The sequence below is a fragment of the Tinamus guttatus genome, unplaced genomic scaffold (assembly GCF_059628265.1).
Source record: "Tinamus guttatus ecotype Peru unplaced genomic scaffold, ASM5962826v1 Tinamus_guttatus_pri_ptg000056l, whole genome shotgun sequence".
NCBI classification, from domain to species: domain Eukaryota; kingdom Metazoa; phylum Chordata; class Aves; order Tinamiformes; family Tinamidae; genus Tinamus; species Tinamus guttatus.
In genome coordinates this window covers 1,797,111-1,823,079 of record NW_028288590.1, presented here as the reverse complement: position 1 = coordinate 1,823,079, position 25,969 = coordinate 1,797,111, and the positions used below count along the sequence as shown (strand labels likewise).

The following is a 25,969-nucleotide window of genomic DNA, read 5'->3' as shown; positions in this document are numbered from 1 at the left end:
CAACATATAAATCATAAGGGGCACCTGTTCCAGATGATCAATGATTTTTGAAAGAACTGGCATATTCCAGTAGAATTTGCCACCAAACATAGGACAGAGAGGGCAGGAGTCCTTGCCTAGGGGCCACCTGGCTTCCCTCGGCACGACGCTCAAGGTAGGAATTGGTCCCCCTGCCTCTCAGGATGTCTTTGAGGGAAGATTGCACTGTGTGAGAATTAAAATACTTAAGGTTCAGTGGATCGGGTATATATTTGTACCCTGATACCAGTGCCTGTTTGCCTCTTTCTTCCTCTCTCAGAACAGTGATTTTTTGTTTAGAATTGGTTTTTCAGTATCACTGGGTTGTAGCACTTCCTGGCAACCAGGAGGTATAATTTTAGCATATTTTAGCTTTTATGCCATGCTCTCTCAATTTTCCTCCTTGCTTCCTTTTGTTCTTTTTCTCTTAAGCAGAAAAGAAACAGAAATGAGGCACTGAAGGAAATGAGTGCTGCTGCCTGACAACAAAATCTAGAGCCAACTTTTGGAGTCAGTTTTAATTTTTATTCTCTGGCGAAATCTCAAAGCTTACTCAGATATGGCAACACACTGGCCAAAGTAATGCAGAAAAAGCAGTTGATGATAATGCATCCAACTACATTTTTTTTTCCCCTTCTTTTTCCTTTTAATTCTTTGAAGACAGGATGAATAGAGGTGCAGATTGCTGCCAACTCTGTGTAGCTTTTAAGACATCCTTCTGTGACCTGCCAAGGTCAAAGCGTGAAGACAACACAGAAGGGTGTTTTTTGCCCCCATAAAGAACATGGATGTTTTGTCACTGCAGTTTGACCATGATTGTGCTCAGAACATAACAACCAAGGCTGGGAGAGTGAAAAAATAAAAAAATAAGTCACCGTTTCAGAGTTCGGCTAGTTCCAGCAACACTGCACCAGTGATGGGGGACTGGATGGGGACACAAGCAGAGCTGGGACGGTAACGCACCTGGGCACGAGCTGGGTCGTGCCTGGGGAGCTGCCTGAGAGCACCTCGAATACTTGTTTGTCCTGTGTTTTGCGGCTATCTGTGCTAAACCAAACTAAAATGAAGCAGGTATTCTGTCTTAATAGCACTTCGGTCATATGTCTATCCATGGGGCATTTACGGTGCTGAATCACGTTCCTGCAACCTGAGACCATGTGCTGGGAAAGGAGAAGTGGATACAATTCTTATGCCTTAGGTGGAGAACAGCACAGATTTAATTTCTGCTTAACTAGAAAGCTCTAATCGTAATCCTGAATCTCTCCACAGATAAATACATGCCCCACTCTGGGCATCTGGCTTATTCTTCCCTCACTTTGGCCATAATTAAAGGGAGTATCTTTTATTTTTGTTTCCCTCCTCCTTCTCCCTCCTCTGCCTCCCCCCAGTTTTTGTTGCATAATGTTGTTTCTCCTATTTATTTGTGTTTTACTGCAGGAGACATTCAAATATCTTCCTCCTAGCTTGACAGCCTATGTTCCTTGTAGTATTGGACAGATCATGATAAAAACGCACTGTGTGGCCTTATAGCCAATGTAATGGCTTTAGAGGGCTCAATATATTTTAATGATTATATGCAATGATTATATGCAAAGACACTCTGCAGTCAAAGCACCTATTTTTGACAGTAGAAATACTTGTTGAAAAAGTCACCTCCCTTTAAAATTTATGACATTGCCTTTAATACAAGCAAAAGGCAGGGAAGGATAAGTGTGTTTGGGAGGAGGAAGGTTGGCAGGACGGAAAAGAGGAGGAAATAGGATTTGTCACTGTAAATTAATAAACCAGAGAATGGATGTTTGGGCAGCAGTGCTTAACTGGAACCACCATCAAATACTCACTGTGAAAAAAAAAAAAATTAGCGGTGGTGAGCTGCTAATGAATTTATATATATATGTTTTTATGTCACAGAATCACAGAATGGTTGAAGTTGGAAAGAACCTCTAGAGATCATCTAGTCCAACCCCCCTGCTCAAGCAGGGACACCTAGAGCATGTGGCACAGGGTCACGTCCAGGCCACATGAGGGAAGCAATCAAAACCTAAATAAATATTAGTTGGTTAATCAATGCTACCCTTAAGGAAAGACTTTGTCTCTCATAGCTGTCTTCCAGGTAGTAAAAATGTAGACCTACTTATACATAGGCTAATCTGATGGGAAGGAGATACCTGTAAAACAAACAAACAAACAAAATACCTAAAAATGAAGGAAAATCTAATTGTGTTACAGATAACTGTTTTTAAAAGATAGATAGATAGATACATAGATAGATACAAAACGCAGTAATGATTTTGTGGCACTTAAGTCAAAGTAGCGTTATAAGTTACAAGAATCCTTATGACTGACTTGTTAATGGTCACAAGATTACAAGATATTTGTGATTTCACAAGATACCAGGAAAAAAAATATTTTCATGGCTTTCAAGGTTATGTAATTTCAGCTCTCTGATGGGACAACTTGTAATTTGAGTTAACAAGGATTTAGACAATTCCTGTGTGGTCATAAAATATTAACAAATCACAGAAGTGTAATTTTTTAAAAAAGTTACAAGTGCTCATCCATTTGCAAATCAGATTTCTGATTTATATGCTTAACTTTGGTTCCCTTTTCTTAACATAAGGTATACATTTTTAAATGTGTTTGTCAGAAAAAGACTAGAGAGTTATTGGTGTGTTACTGGAAGAGGCAGAAATAGCATCTCAGAGACTGCATGTAAAAAACTTGTGTTTTCATCATTAAATTCCAGTTTCCTCCAGATGTCATATCGTTCTTTCTAAACTGTGCATTTGGCAAAGTGTCTCTTCCTGGGACCATGAATTTTGTATCTGGGAACCACCTTCCCATAGTCCTGCCATGAGGGGTATTTTATTTCATGCTAGCAGCAGCTTTAATATAGACAAATGTGTGAGAGTCTCTAAATATATATTTCTGTAAGTTGAGGAATTTGTTCTACAAAATGCTGAAGTAAGATATTTGTTCAACCACGCTCTACAATATCTTGCAATTCTGCTCTTAACCTCTTGTGCAGCGATCTGTCTTATCTGTTTTAAAGCTGCATAATGAACTTGCAGAAAAGTTCCCCAAATGTAGGAGCAGATGAATATAAGACAAGTCAGCATCACTGGACTTGCAGTAACATGATAATAGCCATGTTGTAAGACACTTCAGTGAGAGGAATAAGAAAGTCTAAGCTAAAACAAGCAAACAAACAAACAGAGTTCAGGAACAACCTGCCATGAGGACAGGGTCTTTTTCTTACCAAGGAAATTTGGACCCCTGAAACATGTAGGAATGTGAATGTCCCCCGAATTGCTGTATTTTAAGTGTTTACTGTCATAATTCTGAATATTATTATGGCTAATAAGGGTCTCCAGTCCTTATTCAATCTAACTGATTGCTTGGCGTCAGTGGCTCTTTGTGCCAAGGTGACCTTACACAGGCTAGCTGTTTAAGAGAGCACTTAGTACACAATTTTGACTTTGCCACTTTTCAATTTATTTGCAGCTCTGTAGCTTTTATGCTAGGTGAAGTAGAGCTGATGTGCTTTCCTGGAGATCATTTGCTGCTCCATGCACTACATCCAGCTGATCTCTCCCGGACAGCTTTCCCTGAGCCTTGCTCATCCGCATTGCCACTCTTCTGTCTCAGCTTTAGGAGGAAAAAACAGGACCCTTTCTCTGAGGAAGCAGATTTTACTACCAATTTATATATATATATGTATATTTTTCACACTGGGAGGCCTTTCATTCAGAGGCAAAATGGGATCCCTCCTTAAAATTCTCTGGGTCTTTGCCCATGTGCTTGTTCAAGCCTCAGCTAGAAGTGAATTTTTACAGCTGCTTGAAGTCATTGAGAATTGAAATTTAGAGTTGAAATGCTGACACCATCTTCCCCATTACAGCATTTAGCCGCTTCTGCCATACTGCAATCAGCTCTGCATTGTAAGCGTCTGTGTTGTGAGCCTCTCTGATCTAAACATTTGTTAGCTTAAAATATCAATTCAATTGCGATCCATTATGCTCAGCTCAGAGCTCCCATCTGGCTCCAAGAGCCGTGCGGAGCTGCTGTGAAGCCCACGGCCTGATCCGCCCCTTGCTTACACCCTTGGAAATCCGAAGGAATGGCTTTGAAGTAGTTGGAATTACCACCCCAAGCCAGGTGTGGGAAAGAAGTCAGCCACAAGTATTGCTATGCTACGCAATGCTTTCCCAGCTCTGCTGCTATCCACATATTGGAGGACTGGGAATTCAAAGTCTGGGAAAAAAAAATAAAAAGTAGGAAACACCTTGTTCTTGAGGAGATGACTGTATCTTTGTTTCAGTCCTATTGAATCACTGTTTAAGACACTTTCAGGCATTTCTGGGACAGCTCTTTAAAACAGAATTGCTCCACATGAATGGAAAGTAAAATGATGCTTTCTAAAGGAAATGCCAATGAAAAGGTATAAAATAATAATCGTCTAGAAAAATCACTTTTTACTGAAAACTATTTAATGTCGATTGTGGTTGGAGGTGTAAATACCTGTCTGAAAACCCTTAGCTGAGGGTACTGGGCTCATAGGGTGCTTATGTGACCTGCTGGAGCTGCAGAGGGTCTCAAAAGAAGATTAGGGGAAGCTGTTATCAGGTTAGGGTTGCCTGGGACTCATGAGGCAGGTTTTCTGCCTTCTTCTGAGCAAATCCAGAAAAAAAAAGCAGTTCCTTGGGAAAGTAAATTTTTGTGCTCCAAGTAATAGCAACGACAAGCCTGCAGAGATTAAATGCTGGCATGCCCCTACAGCCAGGATCAAGAATATCACTAGCACCCAGGTTTTGATGGCTTTGGGGCATCTTATTAAACTTCACTACCAGGAGTAACTAATCTGGAGGTTCAAAATGAGCTCTGAAAGCCTTTTTGTGTTGCGAGAGACCAGGGAAAGCTGAAACTCAGTGAGCTGGTGCAGGAACAGCCCTTTCCCATCCATTGTGTCCCAACTTCCCAGTCCCCCCATTGTGTCCCAACTTCCCAGTCCCCACAAACCACTTGGTGCACTCCTCTACAGAACTACACAGAGAGTATGAAAGCCCTGAGGGGGCTTGCTAAAATCTGAAAACAGCCTGCAGATGCGTAAGCTCTGGGTGGGCTTTGGTGACGGGTGGGAGCAGAGGGCTGAAGGAGCCTGCCCCTGCGGCTGAAGGAGCCTGCCCCTGCACCGGGAATGACAGCACAGCTCCCGAAGCAGCTCCCGAGCTCTCACAGATTTAGCAGGACACGTTACAGCAAGCTCAGGTTGGGGTTACTGCATTTCAGTTTGCAGGCTTGGGAAGTTTTTCATGAGCCATTCAGTCGTCCCCTCTGCAGGGGATGCCCCAGCAGCCTCCCACAGCACATTTATTTCACACTTTCGACTCAAACGCGAGAATGAAAGGATTCCTCTGCACCTCGAGAGGTCTGCAAGGTACTGAAGAGCATGCAGATGCAGTGACTGTTACATGTAATGGACTGAGATCAATAGTGATGCACTAGCCTCCTATCATGACATTCTTCCTGCCCAGGCCATTTAACTCACTAGAGAGTGCTGGCCACCCATGCACAAACGATATGGGAAATGCCTTAATCAAAACTGAAACTACAATTCTCCCTTCCACTGTAGCACAAGAAAAAAAAAGTAATATTTCTTTCAAATCTATTCATTATAAGAGAGAACAGAATATAGCTTACCACTTTATTAATTAACACATCAGAAAAAAAAAACTACATTTCCAGGATTTGAAACTTATTGTTACTATAATTTAGTTAGGGAAACAAACAAAAAAAAACCAGAAAAGTAAATTGTTCAATAGGTTTTTATCTCCATTGATACATGTGGAATTGTAAGCCTAATCCAAAAGACAGATAATGAGTGTCTTTCTGTAAAGCACGGGTTTTGTAAAACCCCAATCGATATTCATGGGAGTATTTGCCCTGACTCCTACAAGAGGACTCCCACAGCGACTTCGTCCTGGGCCAGACGTGACCCTTAGTTTGGGTCTCACTTTTGCACAGGGTATTCATACTACCTGCTGACCCCTGAGCACCAAACAGGTATGCAACAGCTCTTGTTTATATTCACTGTCTAACATTCACTTGGTGAACGCGGAAAAGAAAAACATGAATATGTATAAAATAATTTATAGATACTAATTTCCATAGATGACTTTACCACTTTTATTATATATGTTATATGACTAAGCCTAAATTTCATACAAGGTATATTTTAATATATACACTCCCACTTCGATCTGGAATTTGCAGCTAAAATCACTCAGCAAAATGGTTTACTCTTTTAGTAAATTTTGGCAATAAATACTTTGCAAAAAAGCCAAGAGGTACAAGATCAATAAAGGGGAGGAATAGCTTTGAACAACACAGCAAATGGCTGACAAAATTTCAGATCTATGTATTCTGAGTATCCCTGACTGAAGTTTTAAGGGCTGATACATGACGAATAATTCAAATTAACTCTGATCTTTGCAGTATTGTGCAGTGTTTGGGAAAGAAACAATCACGACTGAAAATTTTCACTGCTATATTAGACACAAACAAGCATTTTCTATGCCAAGCATATATCACCTTTTTTTCTCACCCATGAACAAAAGTACAAGTCATAGAAAAAAAAATAGTAACCCAAAGCACGAAACCAGGAATTGTTCCATGGCAAATGTTGTTTTAGCATAACATAGAAGGAGCAGAAATATATGCTAGTAACTTCCTGACATTCCCAAATAAATAAAACTCAGTGTGTAGGCGATATATCATGCTCACAGGAACTAAATGCACTGTTTAGTCCCTGGAGTTGTCTCTACTAGGATATATATCTTAACAGTTTTGTGGAGTCACCATTAAAATTAAAAACTCTTAGACGACATGAAAGTGCTTTTTTTTGGCTATACTGTCACTAAATTGTTCTATGATTCAGTGAAAAGTTAAAAAAAATCTATCTCTCAATATATAAAAGTTGGAAAAAGGAGAATTTTAGTATTCAAAGGTAAAATCACCAGCTTTGCACTAGGGCAAACTTCATGACAAAAGCTATGAGAAAGCAATCTTAAATGATATAAATATGTACAAAAAATTATAAAGATATCTTTAATTCCTTCTTTCCTTTCAGATTTATTTTTAATACACTGCAGAATATGGGACTAAAGCTGGGCTCATACATTTAAATGTGTGAAAAGATTTTTTGAGATTTAGCGAAAAAGGGACCTAAGTAAATCTTTGGAAATCAGCTGATTTATTAAAGGCTTTTAATAAAGTATTTTGAATCTTAACTGGAGACATCTATTGCTGCAAATTTAGCTAGGATATCTAATAGGGCCAGAAGAAAGGACATAAAAAGAGTAGTAGTAAAGTGTATATTAAATCTTCCTAATACTGTTTTTAAAGATTTTTTTTCTATTAAAATGACATGTGCAGACTTCACAGTGGTGTTATGAAGCCTCAATCCCTTTCATTCAGAAAGACCAGCATATTCATCATTTTTTCTGTGTTGTAATGAATGGCAAAAAAGGTAAGCAAGATGTGGAAAAGATCCGCAAAAAGCATTTTCCTCCCCCCCCTCCCACAAATTACAGAATCCCTGAATGGCTGAGGTTGGAAGGGACCTCTAGAGATCATCTAGCCCAACTCCCCTGCTCCAGCAGGGACACCTAGAGCACGTGGCACAGGGTGGCATCCAGGTGGGTTTGGAGGATCTCCAGAGAAGGAGACTCTATATAGAGTCTATAGACAGTCTATCTATAGACGTATCTATAGATATGTCCACAAATATTTTACAGTTGTCTTAGGGCCATCAATCCAATCAATATACTGAGGAAGAATATAGGTGGAATAAAGTTATAACTCATGAAAGCTGTGGTTTGGTGGGCGATGAAGTTAGTGAAAGGACAAGGATCTGTGGAAAACTGAATTCGTTAATGCAAGAATCAAGAATTGCTTTTGGAAGCTTATGTAGGCAAAAAAAAAACAGGAAATAAAGTCACGCATGCAGGATATAGAATACTATGGGGTTACAGAGACATCATGGATTTATAATCACTGCTAAGATATAGGTAGCAGGTTGATATTCAGAAAAGATGAAAATAATGGCAGAAGTGGTGTGTGTTAGTGGAGTGACAACTGAAGATTCAGGAAAGGATCCCTGATATATTCCGTTTTCATACAAAATTACCGTGGGGAAAGATAGTGTGTAGTTGTTACAGTCTGCTGTAGACTTCCACAGTTAAATTTATATATCGATAGAGTTCTTCAAATCATCATTATGGGGAGAAATTCAGTTGAGAATGGTCTCACTGTGGCAAACTTCAATTTCTCAGATGTAGGCTGGAGAACGAATGCTACTGATAGTAAAGCAGACCAGATATTCTGGAGTGTGACAATTGGCAGATTTTCTGGTAGATGCTTCTTTCAGAATTAGAGTAGTTTTAAACAATGCAAAGAGACAAACTTCTGGAATGGGACTCCAAGGAAAGCTATATGCAAGTCCACCTCAAAAATGATGCCTAGACAGAAGAAATGGGAAAAAAGGATGATGAACAATAAAAATTGTGCCTCATAGGTTAAGCAGGCTGTAAAAATAGAGTATTGCTGAAAAGCAGGAGAAATTAGACTTTTTCAAATAAATGCAAGTGGATAGTTTGAAACAATTGATCAAAGACAGAACCAGATAAGGAAGTGAGAACAGCCAACAAATCTTTCTTATCATAGGAGGCAAAACTCCAATAATGTTTTCACTTAGCGGATCTAGATAACTTAGAGTAGAAGTTATCTACTCCAGGATGCCAAAAGAGCTGGTGCAGGAAATTTGGCTTCTGACAACAAGCACCTTAAATAACTCTATTCTAAGCTGGTACCAATAACTGGAAAATTGGAAATATGGTGAATTATACAAATACTAGCTAAAACAGTCCTATAACATGGGCTTCAATAGAATACAAGGCTTTAGGCCAACCAATTGTAGGTGAAAATAGAAAGCAGGCAGAATGAACTGAGGATGAAGAGAGAACAAGATGAAAAGTAACATACATTTGCAACAAGCAGATCACAAGAGAGCTCTATAGTACAGATTAACTAACTTGATTATCTTTTTTTTTTTTCTGTAACTACTTTCCTTAACAAGTAAAATGAATTAAATCTAGTCTGTCAAAACTTTTGCAGAACAGTGATTACTTTGCTAATGGTACTGGTCAAGCTCGAGAAAATGAGGATTAGTAAAAGACGACTAGGGCAGGTAAATAAATTAAAGAAAGATGCTGCAGGACTGTGTTGACATGCTCAGCTGGAGCAGGATTACTAGAAAAGTCATTCAGTAGCAATTACTCTTGGAACCAATTTTGTTTTGTGATTTTGGTTTAAAAAGTAATATATCGGTAAGGTTTTGGGAGACTTTATCAATATAGAAGAGGACAGTCACATTTGGGAAAGACAGGGATACTTTGAAGGCTGGAAAAATAGGAATGATACAGAATTTCATTGCTTGTATTTAGCTGCTAATAGAAATTGTTAATGTAGCTGAGACAACATCAGTGACATGACATAACAGGAAAATCTGTTTTAAAATATTGTGAAGTAACCACGATTATCTAATGAGATGTTTGAGTCCAAAGGGAATTACAAGCCTAGGCAATACTTAGTGAGATATTGCCTCTAGAAATATGAGAGCACTGCTGAAATGTAATTTGGAATACTCACAGAATCACAGATGGGTTGAGGTTGGAAGGGACCTCTAGAGATCATCTAGTCCAACCCCTCTGCTCAAGCAGGGACATCTAGAGCATGTGTCGCATCCAGGTGGATTTTGAAAATCTCCAAAGAAGGAGACTCCACAACCTCTCTGGGCAGCCTGTTCCAGTGCTCTGTCATGCTCACAGGAGAGTTCTTCCTCATATGGCACAGGCACAGGCACTCTTGCGGGCTTTGCTATTAAAGATTTGGTAATGATTGGTATATGGTAACGTATTCATTCTCCCAGGCCTTGGTACCGAGTGGTCACAGTTTGTGCCAGCCTGGCAAGCCTTGCCCACCTGCAGAGTCTAACATTGACTCTGGCTGGGCCAGGCCAGGTGCATGTAAGGAAACTGGCATCAATAATCTAAGTTTCTCCTGGTACCCCTGAACTTTTCAGCCAGCAAGGGCACCCTGCTTGGCAGCAGTTTGGATAAGAGGACAGGAGACACCACCCAGGCAGAGGTCAAGCTTAGAGATGGCATGGCTGGGTACAGCACCTGAGCCTGAAAAGGATGCGTCCATTCCAGTACCGAAAATGGCTGTTACAGTCGCTATCAGTCAAGGCACAGGGAATACCATCCAAAGAAGAGCTTAAAACAGCAAAAAGAACTGAATCCGAGGCCACTTTATTCTGCAGCCGTGGAACTTTATTTCAGGCAGCCAAGCTCGTGTGGGTCAGGGCGCCTCTTCTTCATCCCCCTGCCATGACCCACTTCTCTGCTGACAGCAGGAAAGCAGCCTCCAGCGCAGCATGGAGATGGCAGCAAAACAGCACCGTTCTGCCCTCATTTTGCCCAAATCTCTCAGCACAATAGCCAGCAGAAAGACAACATCCTTTCCTTTCCATCCATGGACAACATCCGGACAACACCGGCTCCCTTTCAGACAAAGGTTTTGCAGGCAGGACAAGGTTATTCTGAGAAGGAGAGGGACAGAAAGTGATTATGTCCATGCAGCATTGCTACCATATCCATTGATGGTTTTAACCTTCCTAGGATTTTCTCAGTTTAGGGATGGTTTTCCCCTTTCTGATTTTTTCCCAAATATTCAAGTATTTCTTTCCCACCTTCAGTCTCAAGCCCCTCTGTCTCCTGGAACCCGAACTCTCTGCACAGACTAAACACTACATTTCTTTGGTTTTTAAAGTGCTCCTAGGAAAATGTTGGCAGTTTGTCCCTATCTTCTGAAGGAAGAGAAGGCAACCACCAGCAAAGACGGGACATTTCCAGATTTCACCAATAGACTCCGGAGCAAACTGGGCCATGCAGCACATAGCTGGAGACCCAAGTTCAGGGCCCTTCTCAGCTAGCGATTTACCATATAGGTTTGCATATGCCCTTGCATCAAAGACAAGATAGATTCACTTAGACTGGACAGTGATGCAGCTTGCCCTCATGCAGGACCCTTAGAAATAGATCCATACAATAAGAATCAAGTCATCTTTGGAACTATAATCTTGCTTGTAATTCCCCACTTTCACTTCCATTCTCTAATAAGAGAGGTGACACTGTGCACAGATGCACAACATTCCTGTTTCATGGGAGCTGAAGGTGATAAGAGCCAATGCTGGTCTGTTTTCTTTTCTAGCTCTCATGCATTAATATACAATATTAATGTTGTTCCTTCCATGCCTCACGCTGCCTCAAAATGACAGAAAACATCCTCCCTTGAGCCTACACCCTAGGCTACTGAGAGCAGATTCCAGTCCTCTCTCTGCTCCAAAGTGATAAAGCCTCTGCCCCCTTTCTCCGGCTGTTTTAAGGGGAGCTAGAAGGTCTCCAAGGGTCTTTTCCCCAGCACTAACCCAAAGAAGACAGTTTTTTTATGACTGCCAGAAGAAAACAAGATGATTAAGTTACACAGGTTTGAAAATGACCTTTCAGAATATTTCAGGAGCGCTTTGTTACCTAATTGTTAGCCATTCAATAAGGCTGGATGACTGTTGCACGGTGAGCCAATGTCCCATGTCCCTTACCCAGAGGTCAACCGGAAGGACACACTGACACACTGCACAGATGGTATCGTACCAAAATGCAGGGTTGGATTTTATTTGGGTCTGAGCTGAAAGACCTGCACATACTACAACCTCAATCAGACTTCCTCCTTTTACTCCCCTGACTGTAATTAGTGCCTAAAAAGAGAAAAGGGAAGATATGTGGTCCCACAAACCTGAACTAACTTTAATCTTGCTGGACCCATAACCACATCCATAACTGTAGTGAGTAACTGATGGAGTAATGACCGCAGAGGGAACTCTGGCATTAGTAGAAAGGCCCAAGTGGAACTCAACTGCATCTTCCTGGCACTTGTGTCCTGTGTTAGCGAGAGATTAGCTAAAGAGGAAATGCCTTCTTGTCCTTCAATCCTACTCTCTTTCCACTGCACAAACTGAGGTGCCTGGATGGCTTCCAAGAAGCAGCAGTCCCCGTTTCCCTTTCAGTTTATAGTCAGGGTGTTTTCTCTCTAGCTGGAAGCTATGCATTTGATATAGATATTTTTTTCAATCAATGAAATGCTTGGCATGGAAGGTAATGGTTAAACTATCTGCAATCCCTTAGAAATTGCCAGCCATATATTTTAGTCCTTCAGCAGGGAGGAGGACTGGCCTTTGCAAACAAAACACAGCAGAGAGCTGGTGTTTCAGAACTGATACAGACACCTTCAGTCCCAAACATTTCCTAGGGCAGGTAGTAACCTACAACCCACTGGACAAGCCATTTCTCAGGGATGGCAGGTCACAAAGCCACCGCACTGATGGCTCTGTGTTTGTGACATTGAAGAGCCAAAGCCCTGCTTGGCCTGTGCAGCTGGTTACCAGGGGCACTGCTGGAGCGCTTGCTCTGGAACCTGCAGTCTCCTGGCAACATTGGGACAACGCGAGTGGTTCTCAACCATGTACTCCTGGAGCTCCAGTATCTCTACTTCGCACTCTCTGCTTTAAAGTATAACTAGTGCTCTTTCTTAAGATTTCAGCTCAACAAGACCCTCCCAGGGGCCAAGCGAGTTGACTAAGCCAAAAGCTGACCACATGGAGCAGACAGACCCAGGTCTGGCAGGCATCAGCAGGCGTGTGTGCCTTGAGGAGCAGGAGCAGGAGCCATGCGAGAGCTCTGCTGTTCCCCAGCTGCCAGCTAGCTGGCCACCTAGCAGCACCTCGGCCCAACAGCCACAAGCCAGCACCCGCGCCAATACCCCTCTCCCTTGGGTACGAGGGGCAGCATCCCAGCTGCAACTCTATTGAAAGGGCTGAGGACAGTCGAGAGGTGTCCACTCCAGATGAGCACTTGAGTCCTGAACCTATGTCTGCTTCAGCAGCACAGGATTCTCTTGAGAACCCAGGTGGGATGTCGGTTCATGAGATAGACCCCGTTCCAACAGGCAACAAGCTCGTGAACATCCCCTTCAGCTGTGAAAAGTATTTGGAGGATATCTCAGATGAAGACTTAGGAAAGCTCTCAAAAAATGAGGAGTTCCAAATCCGTATTACTGACTTGCTGCTTACTATTCACACCAAAAAGAGACAGGGACTGTTACGACCTAACAGGAAGAAGTGCATTGAGGTGCTGCGTGAAAAAAAAGAAGTGAAAAACAATAACCCACCACAGCATGGCCATCTCATTGATGTCATATCCATGATGGAACCTGCTGGCGTTTCTACGGCAGAGTCCTTCGACAGAAGATTTTTTCCCTCACAAGAGAGACAAGACAGGGGCTGCAGCATCAGTGATATCTCTGCTCAAGCAGTGAATGCAGCATTGGCCCAGGCCATCAAAGACACTGACCATCCTCAGCCTGACCTCAGAGGAGCAGCTGGCAGCGACTACAGGCAGAAACACAGAGTAAAGCACAAGAGGAGCCTGACTTTCATCTCCTCCCCTACCACACCTGCTGGGGAGTTTGAAGAGGAAAATTTGCTCCCACCAAAGAAATGACATTGCTTGTGCTAGTATTAGGGAAACACAGGTTTCGAGCAGTTAGCTATGATAAGCTGACGTGTCCTGCAATGTCTCTTTTTAAGGTAGTCTACTGTATGTTCTAAATAAAATCAGTTATGTTGTTTTTAAGTTACACTCTGATGTGTGTTCATCATAGGCAATAAGATAATTAAAAAATGCTCCTAAGCTCTTGGGGGAAGGAGAAGGGTACAGGAAAGCTCTGCAGGACCTAGAAGAATGTTGGGCTTTGAAGCTTTGACAGATCTCTGTCAAAGGCAGAGTATCCTATAAAGGAACAAGAGAAGCTTTAGTGTGATATTGGACTACTCATGCGAGTATATGCCCTACAACATGATCTTGACAATTTTACAGGCACAGGCACTCTTATAGGCTTTGCTATTAAAGATCTATGGAAAACTGGGAGCTTATCCAGGCCCTTAGGAGGCGTCTTCTCAAAGGGTTCCCTGCAAAACTTGCCACTTAGCTTACAGGTTGATGAAAATTTTCCTTCATTTAATCTTGACAAGTATCCTCGGCTTTATTACACTGTGGATTTTTTAATTTTCTTAATCTTACATAGATAGATTCCTATTCTTTTATGAGAGAGCCTTATGAAATATGAAAAGAGTGCAACTACTGTCTGCCTCCTCTGAAAGGAAAAAATACCAGGATTAATGGTGGTTACCAGACATATTATTAACCAGCAAAGTACATCAAGCTCTGATACATTCACTTACTCCATACAGTCTGGGCAATCCCTAGTCACCAAAGATGGATTCTGATTGGAACTGATGAAGAGAAAGTCTATGAAGATAATCAAGAGGATGCAGAACCTCTCATGAGATGAGAAGCAGCAGCAAGGACAAATGACTCTTTCCTTCTTATTGATTGTGTCTTTTATCCCCTAATTCCCTCTGTCCATCACAGTAGTCCATCACTGGACAGGGGAGAGCAGTGCAAGAGGCTCTCTGGAGCAGTGCAGGTTTGAATTGGCTGGTGGCTGGCGTTTAACAAAATGAATAATGGCTGAAGTCTACCTGTTTTTCCCTTTTTCGAGTCTCCCATTTGTCTTTTTTTCCCACTTAATGTGTCTTTTTTATTTTTATTTTTTTCGCAACACCTAAAGAAATGTAATCATCTTTGGGATGTCTGTTTTCTTTTACGTTTGATTGAAATAGTCCAGTGATTCAGAAGCTGTTAAAAGTGAGGACTGAAGAACAAAAATGGACTGTACAGTCACACAAACACCATTTCTTTAGGGAGCAAGTGTAAAAACAACAACAGTGCAAGATGAAGCAGGAACAGGCTGCTGATGAAATTAAAAATGCAGGACAACAGAGGAAGGTTTCCATCAATCAGAGAATTGCTCTTCCAGTTGGTAAACTGGGACAAAGACTATACTAGCTTTAAGATTCTAAAAAGATTATGGAACGGGCAATATAACATGATTGCCTTCAGAAAACCCTCTCCTACCATATCGCAAGCAAGGATGAGGTAATATGATGGTTTTATCCTAATGAGTGCAAGAAAATATTTTAAGATTTGCAAAGGGGTCATGTAGATCAGTTTAAGTCCTTTCCAGATGACATTAATTCCAGAGTATACCATATTGGTTAATCTTTGCCATTGAAAATCTAACCAAGTTGCAGGGAGATTCAGGGAATACTGCTTGCTCTGCTTTTCATTCTCTCTGGAAAGGCTGGGTGCTTGACTGAAACAGCACAGAACCTTGACAGCACAGAGAAAAGCAATGGCAAATTGCCGAGGACTCAAGCGCTGCACCTTATTTCCATACAAATATATACTGAATTCTATAGATTTTAAATACTGTCTTATTTAAAGAGTACTGCAAATGTATACAACATTTTACAGAGCAATCTAAAATTGCTATGAAGGTCACAAAAAAAGGAACAGCTGTACAAAGCATAGCACTATGCTTGCAAAAAGCAGTAAAGACTTAAATGGCTTTCATTTATTATTTTGATATGAAAAGAGTTTTAATTCCTGATGCATGAGGGTGAGTTTTGCTAGAGGAATTTATAATGAAATGGCTAATGCATAATTTCCTTCTACCAGGTAGGACCTATCAGCCATGTCATAAACCACTAGCAAGTCTTTAAAATACTTGTTCTGCTTGGGCATGAACGGTAATATGTTTGGAGTGGAAGGACTGCAGAACAGTCCTTTGCAGCACTGTGAATTTAAACTCACTGGCTTCACTGTCAGCATACAAACAGGGTGGAGTTTCAAACAGAGCTGGTAGAAAATGGGAGAAGGGTTGGCCAACAGAATCCCGTGAAAATACAGTTTCAAAAGATTCAAAGGCTCCTACTTGAAATATGGTAACCAGCGAAACATGATGAATTTATACATTTTTCTGGATTTCGCATTTTGCTTCTGCACTACCGTCAGTCTTTATTAAGAAATGTGCTTTTAGAAGATATAAACTTTGACTAGACTTTGATTAAAGTTTGATAGAGACTTTGATTAACAGACTATATGGAGAAGACAGAACCCTCTTCCTCCCCAGAGGTTGATGGGAAAAAAAACTTCAAGTGCTGACTAGCCAGCATAACATGCAGTAAACAGTAATGAGAAGCTAATTTATAATTTAAACAATGTGTTAATTACTACAGTATAAATAATGAAATGTGTGGGAAATCCAGAGAGTAATCCTGTCTATCTGCTCAACTAGGAACGGCTAGAGCACCATGCCCTTGAGTAAGACAACAGTGGCATTATGCTAACATATAAGCTCTCCTCTCAGTCAGATCATCAGCAGGCTTCTTTGTTGGCTTGCTTTTGCTAATTTTAAGAAAGCATGTCTTTCTGAAAACAAATGGCATGATTGAAGGAATAAAAGGAAATAAAAGGAAAGGACCAAGAGATGTTTGTCAGTCTGATGGAGCGAGTCCAAAATCAGGAGCCCCGAGAAGGGACAGCCCCAGCTTTTCCTTCTTATCTGACACTGTGACCCCACTCCCTCTCTCTCTGCCGATGGCATCACCATGTATGAGCTGGATCCCTCTGGGAAGTTGCCAAGCTAGCAAAGGGGAAGAGAGAAGTGTCCAGGTGGCTCAGAGTGCAGCCACATAAACACCAGCCCTGGCCTAAGGGGAGTGATGGGAACCTGCTTGGGTGAAGCTCAAGCACTTGGGTGAAGTCCTAGCCAGTCCTAATCCATTCAGAGATTTTCAATGTCATCTGGCAGTTTGATTGGCTTAAGGTGAATTGTAGAACCACTCTATAGCCAATGTGCCCTTCCAAATGTGTCTATCACTTTGTCAGTCCTAAGGCATGTCAAGTCAGTAGAGAAAACGTAGTGAGAGATGGTCTTTATATTGGATGTCCAGAGACCTGACCAAGGAAGAATCTGAAATCCCTTAGACTGGTCTTGCCATGACAGCAAACTTACACCACAGTTTCTTTGAACGTATTTCCCACCTGAAATAGGATGCGTGGATACAGGGGAAAAAAAAAAGCAACAAAATTTTTGGGAACTTGTCTTGCCTCACCAGAGAAGCCTCACCATGGAGCACAGGAAGGAAGGAAGGGAGACAGACAATAAGGAAGAGATTGAGAAATTCTTCTTCAAGATACATCTGCCTTCTAGAGAGGGATATTTCTGAAAACATGAAGGCCCATCGGTGTGGAGGAGGTGGAGATAAAATGAGTAAGAGGAGGCTGTCACAGTTCCAGGTAGTCTGGCCTCATATAGTTCAGGACACCATTCTGGGAGACACCTGGCTGCTGGCGGAGGGCAAGATAAGGAATATCATATCCTCTAATTTCTGCTAGTTTTGATGAGATCTTAAAGATGCCAGCTTTACAGATAAGGAGTATGAAATTAAGATAGTTTCATCAATATTCAGATTTTTCTTGGTACCAAAACTAAGAGGCCCACCCTTCCATCCTGACTGTTTATGACAACCAGTGTAAATAGTGTTTTGTTGTAGCAAAGCCTGTACAAGGTAGGCAATCCTTGGTAGAAGGTTAGATTTTGTTTTTTAATTCATGTTTGGGGAGCCCAGGCAAGTGCTAGTGCTAACTGATCCTCGTGGTGCATCCTCTGGGCAAGCTGAAATGAAGTTTAAGAAGGTGAAAGTTGAAATGGCCTTAACTGATGTGCTTATAAAACTCAAGAGTTTTGCAGGCTTTGCTTTAAGAATATGCATTCTTTCTCTTCATCTTGGTAAGGATGTACACACTTGTCTGTATGTACTGTCTCCCTTGATTAGCAGAGTTTAGGGACTAGAAAAAGCACTAGTTCAGATGTGGCAACTCTTGTACTAAAACCAGTAACCTGCAGTCACAATGACCACATTCTCCTGTTGGGGTGATACAATTGTGGTGCATTGGAATGCCACATATGCAAGGTTTAAATACAATATTTAACACTTTTTCTTGTAGGCATCAATAATGTGATAGTAGAAATACTCTGCTTATAGACCAAGACATTTCCAGTGTCCTTCAAATTCTCTGCCAAATATGTGGTTTGAAATGAAAGCGTACTTTTAAGAACGAGAATCAGAAATGTTGGCACTCAGTTGCCATGATAGTTCTGTCCTATACAGACAGAGAACTATAGGGAAAAAAAAAAGCCAAACAAAGAAAATTATTTAAAACTTGTGTTTTATTGATCCTTGAAGCTTAGAGAGAGCCTTTTTAGACACCCAACTGTAGCATGATACCACTCAGAGAAATTATGCAACCTTGCAGTAAATCTGTCATCCTACAGCAATGTATTGTCTCTAACTCTCTTTATTTAAAAAGCACAGAGTACAGAGAACAATATTTTCACTATTGGCAAGATACTAACATAGGAGAACATAATTTTATTGCTATTTCACAAAATGCGACATCATTATTTAATTTTCTCAGTTTTTCAAATGAGGTTTCTCCTCCTGGGAGGATGGAGGAAAATGGGGGAAGAGGGGATCAGTTAGTGCTTTCAGCCTTCTTTGCAGAAATGCATAATCATAGTTTCTTCCCTTTCTGGTTTCTGATACACTGATTTCACAGAGAGGATTGCACGCTTCAGCAACTGTTTTTGCTTTCTAAATCGAAATATTTCTTTTTTTTTTTCTAATTAACAATCATTTGCAAAGTACATCACAGGCTTAGCACCTACTCACCCACAACATTTCTCATAGACAGATCTATTATTGCACAAAAATGAGGGCGAGAGTCCTCCTGTATTAATAGTTTATGAAGGTAGCAAAATTACAGCTGATCATACAGTATTCTGGCTATGTCTCCTCTTAAGCCTCTCTCTGGAGTCTCTTTTTCTGGAGGGCCAAAGCTTCCTGAATGATAATACTTTCTTCTGAATGATAATAGTTTGGACAGCTTAGTGTGCGGTAACATAACTTTGAGAAATAGCTGTAGGAAGTGCATAGGCAACCTTCTCCACAGAGCACCAACTAATTAAAATAGAAACTTTGGCTTTCTTTTCCCCTCAAGGTGACAGAGTTTTTGATCTGAAGAAACAAACCCAAAACACACAGGAAACAGAACAGACCTTATTACACTTCGGTTCTAAGGGGAGGAAAGTGAAAAGTCCCTGATTTATCCACAGGAAACCACACAGGATCAAGGTCTTCACACATTTATCCACCTTGTGCCCAGTTCTTTTTCACCTAATCAGTCTCACTGCATGTTACACATAGTAACTTAACTAGACTGAGCGCTTCTTGAAGCAAGGTTTTGTCACACACTTTTACCCCATACAGTGGCAAGCCCGTGAACTGAGAGCAGAGCAAAAATGCTGTTTTTTTTATGCTGATATAAAAAAGTATTTTTATACGCTCATATATTTTATGTGCTCCTCTCTCTTTTCCTCCTTCCTTCCTGCTCCTTTTTCTTCCTTCTTACCATCTTGCGCTCCTTCATTTCCTTCTTCTTTCCTTTCCTTTTCTCTCCATCTCTCCCTCCCTTCCCTCTTCCCTCCCTTCTTTCTTCCCTCCTCCCCTCATGATATATCTGTCACCTTCTGGATCCTGAGTTCTCATCACTTTTCAATAATTTTTGCCTGCATGCAGCCATAACACCATCTCATTGCACTAAGAAAATGGTGCTATAAAAAGGAAACATATGAGCTAGGCAAAAGTAGCATCAAAAGAACAGAAGGGAAGGGGATATTCTCACAGATATAGGCCTAAAAAGAAAACTAACAGCTTGAACATGCAAGTATTCTTGCAGTGCTCAGCAGCTATGTATTATTTTGGGTAGACATGGCTGATGAAAACTGATGGATATGTGTTCCATTGACACTGATACTGATATTTCCTTTGCTATCTTCTCCTGCACCATTTTTGGCTTTACTTAATACCAGATGAGACTTGCTGCTGGAGTTTGGAGGGTTTTGAGCATGCACAGACGGAAACATAAACAAAACAGCGGTAGTTTGAATGATCCGGTTTTCACACTGGCCCAGTGAATAATCAGAAAAGTTCTTCTATCACAAGGCTGTGCAGAAAGCAAAATGTTATAAATCCCACCCACAACATAGGGCCAATCAGAAATACTAAAAAATAAAGCCCAGGAACAGGCATTCTTGACAGAGTCACTGTTAACAGCTTAATAGCACCTGGCAGGCAAGATCTGTTCTTACACAAGGAATGCAAAGAGCACAGCAGTTTGAAAGGATAAATATGTACACATAGAAATTACATCTTCCTAGAATGATAAAAAACAAATAGACTAAATGCACCCCTACCTTGGAGAGCCTGGAGTGTACGAGTCTGTACAACAATACAGAGCTGCAGGACCAGCTGGGGTGCGCTTTCCAGAAACGTGGCTAGCAAATGCAGCATACTCACATCTGCATACTCATACACCATTTTCCAATAAAACCGCCATCTGTCATTCTCTCCACTCCGTCGACTCCGGATACCCAAGTATATGGTATGGAAATACCTAGAAATAAAAGAGAGGGGTTATAAAAATGCAGAAAGATATTTTATAGGCAATACTGCTGCTCAAAAGAAGCTCACATTTTCTCAACATGCTTCACTATAATGAAAATTTATTTATAGGGAATATTGTATTGCAGTTTTTAATACTGGGAGTAAACTGAAGTATTGGGAGTAAACTGAAGATACACTTGCTTAAAACAGTTTTGAAAGCCTTAGCATTGTTTCACTTGTTAAATACTATTCCTCCCAAAACCAGAGTTTTGTAAACTGACATATAAGGTAGATGAGTTGATCATAGGGCCCCATTCTAGAGTGTGTTTAAGTAATGGGGAAAAATAACTAGTTCTCAGGTGGCTTCTGCTCAGAACTTGCAAAGAATGAAGCCCATTTCTGTGTGACTCCATGCAGATTTGGAAGATGACCTGCACTGCAACCTTGGGGCCCTCGTATGGCAGTGCTTATCCAGAGGTCTAATGAATTTATTAACATGTTTCAGATACTGCTAAATATAAAGTGTTTTTTCTCAAAGACTGATTATTTTAGGAGAGGAGAAGATCTAGCTGTAAGTTTCTATTTTAGAAGAAGAGAAGATCTAGCTGTGAGTTCCCTTGGTGACTAGAAATGACTCACTAACATAGTTCCCCTGCAAGAGCAGCAGAGTGTAGAGGCAGGAGCCATGAGTCCAACAGGCTGCTGCTATTGACAGTTGCAATCATAAGACAATGGGAAAAAAAAAAAAAAGTATCATCAACTCTGGTAGCCTGTGCATCCTACCAGAGTGCCCTGTGGGGCTACTAACTGACTTGGATTTCTCTTCATTCCTCACATACTCATCCTGAAAGCATTTTCTTCCATGTTTCAAAATACATAAAATATATTTTCAAAGCACTTTTTCTTAAGTGAGGTTATATTTTCTATCTAGGAAAAGCTGTACTAATTTTTAATTTCCAATATTAACTGTTTCAACTGGCTAAGATAAAATGCTTCTGTATTTTACCCTCCTTCTCACGATTCCTTGTCCCCAAACTCTTTTCATATCTAGCCCAGCACACTGCACCTTTGCACATGGGCTGCATTCAGCCGCTCATCCTTCTTCAGTTCAGCTGTAAATCCACCTGGAATTTCTGCCAGTAAGAAGAATTTTGGACTGGCAGGCAGAAGATATCTGAGTGAAAAACCACTGCTATCCCTGTACCCAAACTGCCGATGCACACAACACTGGAGAGCAACAGCTTTTCTCAGGAACATGCACCAAACAGAAACAGGGAAGAGACACACAAGAATAGCTGAGAGGCCAGATCTGAGTCTGCAGCACTTCTCTTGACAAAGCACATTGTTGCAATGTAAAAGGAAAACATAAATTAAATCCCATTAAGTGTCTTTGAACTTTACCAAAGTCGCATGCGGGAACATAGCAGCAATAAACTACCCAGACAGTGAGAACACAGTGAAACAGTGATCAAGAAACCAACCTTACTTCTCAAGCAAAACACTGAGAAGGTCTAGATGGATAACAGTATGGTGAGATGACAGAGGTCTCTGGTCTCCTCACAGTTAGGTAAAGTGGTATTATCCACGAAATGGTATGATGTATGGGTCTAGAAGTCAGAGGTGTAAAGACATATTTTTTTTCTGTGCAGTTCTGGTAACTGGACCTTCAGGTTCAGTTCAGTTCAGTTGCTCTCAATGTCTCTAATGTAAAGACAGAGAAAGGCATCCTTCTGCTTTTCTTTCTTTCATTTTTTTTTCTTCTGCCTTATTCACCCCTCCAAGGACCATACAAGTGAACATTGCTTATAGTGGGGCAGACATCATATTCAGTATGCTTTTCATGAACTATCATAACCTTCGCTATAAATACCTGAAGTGGCTTTGGCTGCAGATAGCTGTGCCACGAGGCTCTAGCCTTGCCAATAAAGCCATCTGCAAAGTCAGTTCTACAGCATTTGTGCAAAAAAAGAAACCTTTTGCTATTATGAAAATGACATGCTGGGCCAGGCAATGTCCCCTAGGGTTCTTTACCTGCTCTGTGGAGTGGTTGTGCATGGCAAATGCATCATGATTAATGAACCCTTATGGAAATATTTCCTCTTTCATTGCACTTCATCGTGAAACACTGGCAGTGAGTTATGGGGGAGTGGGGAGTCATTGCTCTTTGTCTAGTTAGTGCTCTACCAATCTAGGCACAAGAGGCAGAGGAGGAAGACACTTTCTCTTTTTACATGTAGGGGGCAAATTTCTGCTTCATGTATTTTTTTTCTGTCCTATCAATTTTGGCCAAATTAACTACAGTCTGAAATGAGCATTTACACACATAATTACTATCTCTGATTTATGAGCACAATCAGGTGATTACACAGCTAAACATCCTCATTTGCATCCACAATTAATTGCACCAGCAACTGATGTTAGGTGTGCAAATTAGCAGTTAATATGATAAGAAGATGGTTTCATAAAATGCTTCATCTATCAAAGACACTTTCCCTAGAGTAAAATGAAAAAAAAAGGGAAGATAGCTGTTCTTGTTATTGTTTCCAAGTATAGCTTCACACTGCAGTAATGACACATCCCATTATATATATATGTGTATATATATATATATATATATAGCCATTATATAATTGTATCTTAGACACCCTCATTGGAGCCCTATTGTCAGCAAATGCTATACCAACAGAGCTATACCACTTAGTGGCATTTCCAAAGAGCTTTTACCACTCCAGCCTTCTGGAATCAGTCTGGTGGAGATTCACATTTTGTGAACGTCACAGGTTGCGGCTTGCATATATGGTTATTCCACCAAGAAAGATACAGAAGGAATTCATGATGACTCTGCACTAGAAAGTATCTTAGGTTCATTGTAGTGTAAAATTGTGCCAATGAACTAGAAAGTGCAGATGGAGATTTCATTATTTCAATTGCTATTGTATGTGGAAACCTCACACAGTGTGCAGATGCTGTATGAATATACAGAATCTATACCCTTTTCCCTTCGAGTGACAAAAAAAACCCCCAAAGAATAAAGAGGTTATGAGTTTGAGTATCAGAGGGAGAAGGTAAGAAAGTGGGAATGGAAAGTATGGTAACAATATTACCATTTAATAAACTTACTGCTCCAGCTAATAAATCAATATTTTCTTCTTAAAATTCTGATTTCATTAGAAAAGTTAAAAACAAATAAAAACCTCCTAAGTCTCTAAAATTACACAATTTCAGAGCTCTCATGTTTGTGGATAAAAGCCTAGATAAAGCTTTTCCTAAAACTTAAAGTTAGAAAACTATAAAATGTTCTGTTAAACAGTAATACCACATCTTATTTTAAAATAACTCACTTTTTGAAGCCTGACCAGTGCTTGCGGTCTTCAACACTGATATAAGCAAACTTACTCAGAATGGAGGGAACAGAGTAAGAAGCAATAGATCTTATCTTGCTGGTAATCAGATGGCAACATATATATTGTCAGCTGAGGCTTAATGTCTTTTTTACCCTCTAGAGGAATCATATAATGCTTCGGCTTTTAATTGCCTAAATTTATTTCTGTACATCACAGTGTAGAAACCACTGATAAAGCATAACCCTGGAGGATGTAAATCTGAGACAAGATCACGAGTCTCACTGTATTAATGAGGGGAGGTAGTAAAGTCAAAAACAAACAAAAAGTGGGCCAGCCCTTGCACAGCCCACAGGAAGTGCTCAACATAAAAGACAAACAGAAGAAAAAGGTATAAATGTTTGTAGCTATGGAGAAAATATACAGTATAGTATTTCAAGAACACTCATTTTGCTTCAGTTTTACATGCTAAACCTGAGGGTCAGCATGGACTGGGATACCTACATTTGAAATACTTGTGGTGACACTTTAATTACATGATTAAAGCATGCCCAATTGTGCATTTAATTGAGATGTGGTTGTATAATTATATGATAATACCAAATATTTAGAGCAGTGCTTTCCAAGTTTAAAGTGCTTTACAAACATAATTGATTAACTGGGCTGCATGTGAATAATCTCACAGGGTTCACTCCCCAGTAACTGGCAGCTAATCAGCCCCTTCTTGCAGGAGCAAGGCATAACATTTATATAGCAAACTTGAGCTCAGGTGAAATTTCACTAGCACATCATGGGGATTACTTTTTTGGGTGCAGAAAAATCCCACTCCTTTCTCCCCTGTTCTTAGAGGAATGTGATATCTTGCCCTGAATCTCATGGATCAAAATCCTTCACGGCCCAGGTGCAGCTCCAGTACAGGACAGGCAAAGACCCTCTGTGCTCAGATACTTTAAAATGCAATTCCTCAAATTCAGATAATTTGGAAGAGAAAATTGAGATGCCACTGACATCTTGGCTAAAGGCCTCCAAACCAATAGGGTTCATGCACTTTTTTACGAAAGGCTCCTAGATGAATAGCCTGGTGTCATAAAATTGAAGAGATTTTTGGCTGCAACGTAACAGAGAGAGAGTTTTTGGCCAGTTTATGTCGTAGTACGAGGCTAGCATTTATGCTCGCTATTTCTTGCTAAGTAATGATTTCAGAAGCAGCTCCACAGTGCGTCACCGACACTGTGCTTTTTACCACAGAGTGCTAAAGCTCATTATGAGTGAAAAAGAGAAACCAAACCCTGACTGCTGATGGACATGTTGATCCTACGCCTGAGTGTCTTGCTGAGTGTGCTTTGGATCGGCCACCATCTCTTAGCCTTTTGAATTTGGGTTCCCACCCCTGAAGTTAGTCATTTGCCCTCATCTCCTCTCTTACCTACAAATTATTGCAAATCTTTAGCTGGAAAGCAAGGTTTTGGAGATTAGAAAGAGTTACATTCAGTTGCTTTTCCTTTAGACTCTGTGCACAAACGAGTGCATGTTTAAATAGAGCCATATGCAAGCCCAATCTGCCTATGGTTCTGAGCACTTTTTGCTACAGATTTTCACCCTAAAGAAACCATCCATCTGATGGTAATTTATACAGCTCTGGAATAAAAGTCTTCAGTTTAGAAGTGTCAAAGACTATATTGCTACCATGTGTTTAATCTAAAAAGTCCTTAGGATGATACACATGAATGAGACACCATTTGCATTCTTTGGAAAAATGAAAATGTTTCGATTTCATGCCTCATGTAGTCCGTATTTATTACAATTGCCTAAGTCAGTAGAGGACATTTGCTTATGTTACATAGCCTACTGAAATATTTGCGAGATCAAAAATCATTTGTGGCTAGTTGTAACAATCATATTTTTATTCTGATGTCTAATTTGTCCGTGTCTCAAGCAGTACATTAGACCATTTAGCTGTACTGTAAACAGTTGGTCTTTTTACGTATGAGGTGTGGAGAATAAAAATCTCTACTGCAGAGCT

General features: G+C 40.6%; 1 protein-coding gene across 1 annotated transcript in view; it reads right to left on the bottom strand.

Moving 5' to 3' along the window:
- The window catches only part of XKR4 (XK related 4), a 211,415-nt gene that overhangs the window by 57,331 nt on the left and 128,115 nt on the right, over positions 1–25,969 (bottom strand). Inside the window, exon 2 of the mRNA XM_088540137.1 lies at positions 20,416–20,615. Coding sequence (XP_088396263.1) covers positions 20,416–20,615 — 200 coding nt within the window. The remainder of the gene's footprint in view (positions 1–20,415; positions 20,616–25,969) is intronic.